Source organism: Sinocyclocheilus rhinocerous, unplaced genomic scaffold (assembly GCF_001515625.1).
Source record: "Sinocyclocheilus rhinocerous isolate Xijiao unplaced genomic scaffold, SAMN03320098_v1.1 scaffold532, whole genome shotgun sequence".
NCBI classification, from domain to species: domain Eukaryota; kingdom Metazoa; phylum Chordata; class Actinopteri; order Cypriniformes; family Cyprinidae; genus Sinocyclocheilus; species Sinocyclocheilus rhinocerous.
In genome coordinates, this window is record NW_015642820.1 from 999,922 (window position 1) to 1,010,788 (window position 10,867).

The 10,867-nt window shown below is 36.1% G+C and overlaps 1 protein-coding gene across 1 annotated transcript in view; it reads left to right on the forward strand.

Moving 5' to 3' along the window:
- LOC107756644 (calmodulin-binding transcription activator 1-like) overlaps nucleotides 1–10,867 on the forward strand; it is a 331,952-nt gene that overhangs the window by 279,998 nt on the left and 41,087 nt on the right. The window contains exon 6 of the mRNA XM_016573837.1: nucleotides 1,399–1,470. Coding sequence (XP_016429323.1) covers nucleotides 1,399–1,470 — 72 coding nt within the window. The remainder of the gene's footprint in view (nucleotides 1–1,398; nucleotides 1,471–10,867) is intronic.

Below are 10,867 nucleotides of genomic sequence, written 5' to 3' on the forward strand. Positions count from 1 at the left end.
TCAAACGGCACTTAGAGGCTTTTGCATCTGAACTCTTCATATGAAGTAGTAATCAATTTACACTATTTGAAAATAATATTTTATTTTAAAATGTGCTCATTCACTCTTATTCGTATGTCTAACAGTCGAAAACGCAAACATCTCTTGTCACGTTCATTTATGATTTACATGAATCATGATTGCATATTTTCAATTCGAAACGGCGAAATTTAATAAAAAGTTGAGTAGGTTGCATCACTAGATAGTCTATTACTGTCTTTTGCTGAACATTTCTTTCGTAAAACAGTTTTCTAATATAGTACTACTTACATCTTTCCACGAACTCTCATTGCGTTGTGACAGTGACAGTAAGACCCGCCTTCTTCGATTTGATTGGCTATCTCGATCATTTTGACATTGACGAGCGCTGTTGGACCACTGAGGCAGACCAGCCTAAAAGTTTAACTTTTAAAACTTTTTGTCTTTCCACGAACTCTCATTGCGTTGTGACAGTGACAGTAAGACCCGCCTTCTTAGATTTGATTGGCTATCTCGATCATTTTGACATTGACGAGCGCTGTTGGACCACTGAGGCAGACCAGCCTAAAAGTTTAACTTTAAAAAAATTTTTGTCATCCTAACAACAAACAACTTTACTCATTCTTATACACAGAGTCTTATACTGTCTATCAGCTATGCCTATTTTAGTCTTTCGAAGGATACAATGGGTGGAAAAACAGTAATAAAAATTAGACATAAACGACATAAAATGCAGGCCAGGAGCGAGGCCCTCTAGAGGCGCGAGGCCCTGTGCGGTCGCACACTTGGCACAGCCCTTGCGACGGTACTGGTTGTAAATAATGTTCAGTTTCTTGCACAGACTGATTGTTTCGCTTCATAAGACCTTAATATATCAACAAAAGCCACGGGTATCCATTTTTTTGTTTCCTGTATATTCTTTTTTCACTCTCAAAGCATTTTTGAAATCACCAAGGACCATGGTTTCAACTAAACATCTAAAAAAAAAAAACTAACAGCAAATTTTCATTTTTAGGTGAACTGTCCCTTTTTAACTCTACACTCTTAAAAACAAAGGTTCCAAAATCACAACAATGCAACCATTTTTGGTTCTCCAAAGAACCGTTCAGTGTACTTTTTTTTTCTTAGTGTGAAGAAGCTCAAGAACCTTTTTCCACTAAATAGAAGCTTTTATCATAAGGTTCCATGGCTGTTAAAGGTTCCTTCTACATCCATCAGTGCCAATTAAGAACCTTTATTTTTAAGAGTGTGCTGATGGTTGTGTAGCTTTTGTAGTTGATTCATCTGTACTGATGTTTGTGTGGTTCATCACTGTTGATCTGATGTGTGTGTGTTTATTCTCAGTGTTTAACTGACGGTGTACTCTATGTTTTATTTCAGTGTTTGTATGGCTGCTATGTCCACTCCTCCATCATTCCCACCTTCCACCGCCGCTGTTACTGGCTGCTACAGGTAAGAGTTCAGCTCCTTCCCTTACTATTTAACACTAAATGATGCTTCAGATGCAGGACTAACAAGAAACACAACTGAAAACATCTTTCATCACCATCCTGTCTTCTTGAGCTCTCCCAGTCTGTTAAAAGCATGAACAGTTCGACAGCGATGGCGGTAATTGAGGGTAATAAACACATTTGTCGGAATATATTAGCAGCCAGAGGTCGTCGTACAAACTAGTTGATCATTCATACCGCTAGATGATGATTTGGGCCTGTTGTCATGCACAGTTCAGATGTCCTTTTTCTATTTGGCATTTTATAAGTTCGTTTGAGGTGTTCACATACAGCCAAAATCGATGTGAACCGCTCTGAGACCCGTGAAACTAACTAAGTGTTGTCCCAAGACTGACAAAAACTATAAGCGAGTGGGACATGATGGTTTTTGCACCGCAAGCAGCATCAGTCGAGATGTGCAAGCTTTCATTTCTCACCCACATCATCTCAGCGGTGCGGGACACGGTTTCCAGCTGGCCATCAGACCGCTGATGCTGCACACTGCTAAATGGTGAATAGCCAACTAGTAGACCTCTGTTTGGGGGTCTATTTCACTAGTTGAAGGTACAATTAGTAGTTGTGCCGGTCGTGGCATGTGTACGACATTTGTGTGTGAGTTTGAGTATGTGGACATGTTTTTGTGTGAAGTTTTGCCTTCATTGTTGAGACCAAATGTCCCCTCATGGATAGTAAAACCTGAAATCATCTACACTGTGCGGAGCAGCAATGGCGCCCATGAGGAAACGACTTAATAAACATACTAAATAACGTCTTCAAGGAAATATAAAAATGCAATGGGTTAGCTTTAGGTGCAGGGATAGAAAATAGTATTAGCTGAGTATAAAAGCAATCAATGGAAAATCCCCACCATGATAGAAAAACGAGTGTGAGTGTGTGGGTTTATACTTTGGGGACGAAATTACCTCCAGAAGTGAGATAAATCTGACAACTGTTCTTTGGGACTTTCAAAGAGAAACAATTCATAAAGTAAATATTATTATTTTTCTATTCTAAGAATGCAGAAAGTTTGCTTTTAGTTATTCCAAGAGTGCTGATATAACAGTCCGATAGCACTAGGACTTTCACTTTTTGTTAGACACTTACTCACAGATTCATTTGGAAATGAAACAAGTTACTTTATGAGTGAGGCATTTGAATCACTCCTTCAACCAGTTAGTTCAAAAAAACTGGTTCATTCACTGGTTCATGCTTTTAGTTATTCCAAGAGTGCTGATATAACAGTCCGATAGAACTGGGACTTTGTGAAAAGACATAGGGCCAGTTTTACTAAACAGGGCAAATTAGTGTGAGAGCGCAATTCCAAAACAGCACCGATGGGCGTGGAAATTTCAGCGGGTGATTTACTAACAATTCGCTAATTAAAGAACACAGATGCAACATCTCATTTACATATCGACCAACACAATATACCAAGCGCAGCGCAAATTAGCGTAGTCGCAAATAAGGAATAGAGAAATAAAGAAGCCACAATACATTGAAAAGAACCGGAGGCCAAAAAATGAAGGTTTGCAAGACGTTTTGATAGACCTGGTATTGCATGACTCCTAGTTGAGGGTTTGAAGTCGTCTTTTATTTCCTGAAGCAAATTTTAAAATAACATGGCTTGGCAAACTATGTTTTATAGTAACTATATGTTATATGGATAATGTGTTCTTCTGGCATTCAAAATAAATGAATACATGTGGAAAAATCCTCTCCCTTCTACCACGCGCTCTCTGTTCTCTGCGGTGCCTCCTCATAGCAACAATCATTTCAGCAATTTCAAGTGCAAAATAGTTTAAGACATGCTTTTTTTGGCCGTTAAATAATGGCGCAAATACCAGTAAATTAACAAGCGCAAGCATTAGTAAATTTCGTTGCGTGATTCATTTTAATACTCTCCTCCCATAAATTTTGCGTCTGAAAGGGAAACTCCTACAAATGCATATTCAATACGGTCAGGAGCAAAAATAACTGTGTCCACGCCTTTTCAGCGCTAATTCGTCACGGCACGTCTTTGGTAAAACCTGAAAGTAATATTTTAACGCCAAAAGATGGTTTGCGCTGGCACAAGCTGTTAGTAAAACTGGCCCATAATGTCTGTCTGTTAATGGTGAGAATTTTTACAGTGACTCTTTTTATAAATCACACCATTACACCGAATAAATTACTGTCTTTCTGAGTGAGTAATTTGAATCACTTACTCTCCGTATTCGTTCAAATTTACAGATTCATTTGGAAATTAAACAAGTTACTTTACGAGTGAGGCATTTGAATCATTCATTCAACTAATTCGATTAAAAACAGGTTCATTCAGGATCTAAACATGTGGCTGACTTTATCAGTCATTTGAATCCTCCAGTTTGTTCAAGAATGCTGATTCATTCTGTAATGAAACAAGTGACTGTCTTTATGAGTGAGTCATTTGAATCATTCATTCAACCGATTTGTTTAAAATCACTGATTCGTTAAGTATTTAAACAAGTGGATGACAGTATTAGTCATTTGAATTATTCACTCAGCTGATTTGTTCAAAAATACCGATTCATTCTGTAACAAACAAGTGGATTCTTTACGAGTGCATGAATCATTCCCTCAACAATGTCTTTAAAAAAACTGATTCATTCAGTGATGAAACAAGTGGCTGACTTTGAGTCATTTGAATCACTCCTTCAACCAATTAGTTCAAAAACATTGATTCATTAAGTTACGAGTGAGTCATTTAAATCATTCATTCAGATGATTTGTTCAAACACACAAATTAATTCAATAACAAAGTAACGAAGCTTTCTGTATGAGTGAGTCATCAGAAATCAGAATGTGTTAGGATCAGTATCAGACATATTAATAAAATATATCGCATTACGCAATTTATAGTCACAAGTATAACCGAAAAATGTTTTGGATGAAAGACAGTTTATCTGCGTGAGATGAACAGATTGCACCTTGAAAATTACCTATGAAATATCTTTTACAAAAGTAGAACCCCTTCAAAAGTCAATTTATAATTCACACTGTGTGTGTGTGTGTGTGTGTGTGTTTGCTCTAGTCTGAATGGAGGTGTAATGTTAAACCATAGAAGAAAAAGAGGAGAAAAGTTCAAGAATGCTGATTCATTCTGTAATGAAACAAGTGACTGTCTTTATGAGTGAGTCATTTGAATCATTCATTCAACCGATTTGTTTAAAATCACTGATTCGTTAAGTATTTAAACAGGTGGATGACTGTATTAGTCATTTGAATTATTCACTCAGCTGATTTGTTCAAAAATTCCGATTCATTCTGTAACAAACAAGTGGATTCTTTACGAGTGCATGAATCATTCCCTCAACAATGTCTTTAAAAAAAACTGATTCATTCAGTGATGAAACAAGTGGCTGACTTTGAGTCATTTGAATCACTCCTTCAACCAATTAGTTCAAAAACATTGATTCATTAAGTTACGAGTGAGTCATTTAAATCATTCATTCAGATGATTTGTTCAAACACACAAATTAATTCAATAACAAAGTAACGAAGCTTTCTGTATGAGTGAGTCATCAGAAATCAGAATGTGTTAGGATCAGTATCAGACATATTAATAAAATATATCGCATTACGCAATTTATAGTCACAAGTATAACCGAAAAATGTTTTGGATGAAAGACAGTTTATCTGCGTGAGATGAACAGATTGCACCTTGAAAATTACCTATGAAATATCTTTTACAAAAGTAGAACCCCTTCAAAAGTCAATTTATAATTCACACTGTGTGTGTGTGTGTGTGTGTGTGTTTGCTCTAGTCTGAATGGAGGTGTAATGTTAAACCATAGAAGAAAAAGAGGAGAAAAGAGAAAGAAATCTTGTGAAAAAATCGAGAGAACTCAGTGGTTATAAAACAAATCTAAGCTGTCGGATTTCTCACAGTTACGGAGGCTTGAGCTCAGCTAGGCAGGTAAGAATGATTGATTACAGAGAGAGCGAGTCCACCCACATTACACACACAGAGAGAGAGAGAGTAAACCTACCCATACACACTCACAATGCTTAAAACTTTCATCTTTACACCAGCACACCTGCCCAATCACAAGCAGATTATCATCAGCAGCGTTTGATTTATGAAGCAGCACTTGCTACATATTAATGTTATAACGCAGGATGGTGTCTGCATACAAATAGAGCGCAACAGTGGGGCTCTGAGGTCAGAATCCCATGCATTTATTCCATAGAGAAATAGATTTTTTGTGATAATGTATAAACCCTTCTGCGCAGACCTACTGTGAGCTCTGAGGTTGTTAAGTGATGGTCTAAACTTCTGTAGACTTCTAAAAATCGTATTTAATAGTGAAGAGCTTTACCAATCAGAGAGAATTTGCTGTTACTATGGCAAAAGAGCAGCATTGTTAATGTAAATATATGTAAATGTCCTCTGTTATGATTTGATGTTTTTGAAAGATGTCTCTTATGCTCACCAAGGCTAAGTATTTGATTAAAAATACAGTAAAAACTGTAATATTATGAAATATTATTACAATTGAAAGTATCTGTTTTCTATTTGAATATATTTTAAAATGTAATTTATTCCTGTGATGCAAAACTGAATTTTCAGCATCATTACTCCAGATATTAATTATAAAACCAGACATAAAATATAAAGATGTCAGTTGCGTTAGCAGTTAGCAGTCAACTAATAGAGATAAACGGGTTTAAAATGGATACAGGAAGTGTCTTGCTGTGCTGCACATGTGAAGAGGAAGCTGAGGAGCGTGTGATCCAGTGTGTTCACGCTCAGAGATGCTCATTGATTTATGCTCCAGCAGAGCGATCGGACTCACAAGGTTACACAGAAGTGATTGGATCCCACCCGAGCACTCAGAAAGCTTACACACACAAACACACACACACACACCGTTTGGCACTGTCAATCACACCTGTCAAGGTCAGTCTTTGTACTTTTGTTCACATTCGTCACTTAAAGTTTTAGAAACTTGAAAGCCCATGCGTTATCATGATATAGATGGTTTAACCTATGTATTATAGCTGGAAAATCAATAAATAATGAAGAAGAAAAAAACAGAAGAACAGAAAAAATCTGTTGGTAAAATTTTTTTTGAAATAATTAAATAAAAATCATTAAAAAAAATAACATTTTCTGTTATTAGCATAAAATAAAAAAATGTTTAAAAAAAACAGAAAAAGAAAAAAATAATTTCTGTTGTTAAAAATATATTTAAATAAAAAATACTGAAACACTAAGTTTTAGAAACTTGAAAACCAATGGGACTATGCTAGATCATGATACAGATTATTTAACTTATATATTATGAAACTAAATTAAAACTAAAAACAATATATAAATTGATGAAAAATAAATTAAACTAAAAGGCAGAAAATAAAGAAAGACATTTTTATTGTTAGTGTTGAAATAAAACACAAAATTGAAAAGAATATGCTTTTCTGTTATTGAAATAAAAACGTTAAATTTTTTAAATAAATAATGATATAAAAAGGCAGAAAAAAAAAAAAAGTTTTTCTGTTGTTAAAAGAATGAAAAAATAAAGTAAGTTTTAAAATAAAAATAAAGTTAAAATAAATAATGTAATAAAAAAAAATGTCCATTTGTTAAAGAATGGTACCTATACAGTAAATAATGTAATATTTTTTTCTGAGGTTAAAATGCTTTCTTGTCAAAGTTGGTCAGATTGTCTCTTCCTGTGTAAATGGAGAGTTTTTAGGCAGAATAAGCTGCAGGAGTGTAGACTAGTCACCCTCCGTCTCTCAGTCCTGGAGGCTACAGACGGCCCCAAAAGAGCCTTTTATTTATTCATTCAGCCATGCATTTTGTCAGCGGTCTTTAGAGGCGTCTGAAATCCTGTATGGCGGGCGGCATGATTGCTGTTACTGTCATCTGAATCTTTACGAGTGAGAATGTTTTTAAAGTCTTTAAGAACCATTAAGGGCTGCAAATCACAAAATGCAAATCACACATTGCGAGAAAATGCATAAAGTCGGTTTTATTTCTCCCCACTTTCCCTTTCTTTCTCTCTGTGCTCTTTTTGTTCTTCCTCACCACCTTTTTTTGGTTTCATGTCTTTTGACAGCCTGTTGAAATTGTGACCACATTCTTGTATTGCAGTTGACCCGTCCATTCACTTCCATTTCATGCTGGGTAAAGCGAAGCCATTTGCTGTTTCCGCCGGGCATTAGGGAGCGACGCGAGGCTCTGCTGGACACTTCACCACTGCACTCAGTACAGCGTTAACATTCACCTTCAGCTCCACAGCCACACATGCAGCTTCATTCAGAGCATTTTTCAGTTAGGACCTTTGCTTTCTTAATAAATCTTCCTGGTTTTATTGAGATTTTTTCTGTGCCATCAGAATTTTTTTGCTGCTGTAATTATCCAGAAGGAATCTGAGCAATTCTCAGTGAATAAAATTAAGTACCTTAATGTAGTGTACTTAATGTTCCCCTTACAATATATATATACTGTATATATATATGTATGTATGTATGTATCTACTGTATGTATATATCACATTATTACGGAAACCTATTTCCACTCCAGAACAAAAAAAAAGATAATTTTTATTGTAATTTTGACTTCATATCTCACAGCTGCAACATTATTTCTTACAACTGCACAGCTTTTTATTGAATTTATTTCTTATAATTGTAAATTTATATCTCACAGTTGCTATTTTATTTCACACAATTGCAACTTTTGCAACTTTATTGTCAGTATAGTTTATAGTCACAATGTGACTTAAAATGATTTGTAGTTCAATTTTATCTCACAATGACCTGTTGTATTTTTTTTTTTACACTGATGTAGAAATGGCCTTCCATACATTATCAAAACTAAATGCGTTAAAAACCTCAAATTGATGTTAAAGTTTTATTTCTGTGACATACACTATCATTCAAAAGTTTGGGTGTCAGTAATTTTTTTTTTTTAAGAAATTAATACTTTTATTCACAATGGATGCATTAAATTTGTCAAAAATGATGGTAAAGGCATTTATAATGTTACAAAAGATTCAAATAAATTTTGTTCTTTTGAACTTTCTATTCAACAAAGAATCCTGAAAAACTAAATGTATCATGGTTTTCGCAAAAATATTAAGCAGCACAACTGTTTTCAACATTGAAAATAATAATACATTTTTCTTGAGCATCAAGTCAGCATATTAGACTGATTTCTGAAGGATCATGTGGCACTGAAGACGGGAGTAATGATACTGAAAATTCAGCTTTGAATCACAGGAATAAATTAAATTTTAAGATACATTCAGATAGAAAACAGTTATTTTAAATTGTAATAATATTTCACAGTTTTTACTGTAATGCAGCTTTGGTAAGCATTTGACATTTCATTCAATAATAAAAATAAATAAATAAAAATCTTACCAACCCTGAACTTTTGAACAGTACCTTAATTCTGCTGAGCTTTACGATCCTGTTAAACCACACTGGAGTTTAGCAGTTTTTAGTCCATATCTGTTGGTGCTGAGCACATCTGTATGCCAGTGTACTCCTAAAGTTGACAAAAACTTTTAGGAGATATATGCATATAAACTGACTGTCTGGGCCAAAATATTGATGACTCAACTTGTTTGCAGGGGACGTATGCAAATTTTTGCAGATGCTCTCTAGAATGAGAATGTCCCACCTGCTACTGACGGGAAGTTAACTGAAGGAAATAGGCTGTTTATAAAGAGGACAAGTGCTTGAATTTGTCCTGCACTTTCAGTTAGAACTACAAGAAAGTAAACGTCTCAGGTTACTTATGTAACCATGGTTCCCTGAGTAGGGAACGAGACACTGCGTCCTCTAGGGGTCGCTATGGGGAACGCCTCGTCGTGACCCGTGTCTGAAGCATACATAGAAAAACACCAACTCGTTGGCCGGCGACAGCCATGACGTCACTACCGGTGCGACTATAGTATAAATAAGCGCCGGGAGCTACACATCATTCACTTCTTCGTCTGAAGCTTGCATCCGCAGCATGGCAAGAAACCTAGAGGACGCAGTGTCTCGTTCCCCTCAGGGAACCATGGTTACATACGTAACCTGAGACGTTTTGCCACACTAACCATAGTTTAACCATGGTATTTGTAATAAAACTGTGGTTATTAGAGGACGCAGTTCGAAGTTCCCATGAAAGGGAACCACGCATTTCATATGAAGCCAGGAAAATTTCAATAGTCAAATGTGCTTTAAAATAAGTATTTCGTTACAAAAGTTCACAGAGGGCAATGACACTTAAACCCTCGGAAACTTTAGGCATTATTCGTTTCCTTTTGAAGTTCAGCACCGTTCTTTTGCAAAAAGACTAACTTGAAAAGTGAAAGCCATGACTTTACCACCCTAAGCCCTCCGTCTGAGCGCTACGTGACACGTCGAAGCCTTTTTGTCAAGTCCTTGAGGAGAACTGAGACTTCCTGTGCCCACCAACCAGAGAGAAATGAAAAGCACACACACACGCATTTGTTCAGATCTACAGATCCTCAGGAGATGCTTGTGACCCTCACTCAGAAGAGGTCCTGAGACAAATGTGGCGTGTTGTGGAGCCAGTGAGCCATTAGTGCTGTTTTCCCCTTGACCTCTTAGACAAGAACAGCCATTATGCTGTTGTTCGAACAGAAACCTCGAGGTGGGTTCAGCGTTTCAAAGCCCGGCAGGGTTCCACTGGATGTAGCGCTGGAGAGGTAGTTTCTGAAAACATGAGGGAACGTTTGTATGTGTGTGTGTGTGTGTGTTTAAGAGACAAACCGACAGAGAAAGAACAGCATAAGTCAGGGAGCAAGAGCTCACGGCCCATTAAATAATACATCCTTCCTGAAAGGCCTTCAGGTAGAGCTGAAGCCGCGCAGGTCTGGAGCTGATTACAGGCTGCTGAAGAAACAGTGTTCGGCTGTCAGCCTCTGACCCACAAACACCCTCAGCAGCCCAGCTATAGAAACAGAAAGACGCCAGATAAAGCATGTGCCTGCAATGCAAGCTAAAGAAAACGTGAAAAGTTCTTCAACAGTATGCAACCGATATATCCAGATTCCATGAAAAGCTCTGTAGTCATACAAAACACCACATACACTCTCAGAAGAAACAGTGTCATTAACCTTTAGAAACGTACTAATATGTACATGTATTTTTAAAGAACTAATGTGTCATATTTAAAAAATAAGATACAACAATGTACCTTTTAGTTTTTATACCTTGTACCTTTTCTTCACATTTTTTTATTCTTTTAGCCAGTATTTCCTTTTGAACTTCTGGTACTTTTATTTAAATAGTTATATAAATAAATAATTATGAAATATCTGTATAGTTGTACATATTTGTATATAAATAATTTGTTATATATATAATATTTTGTA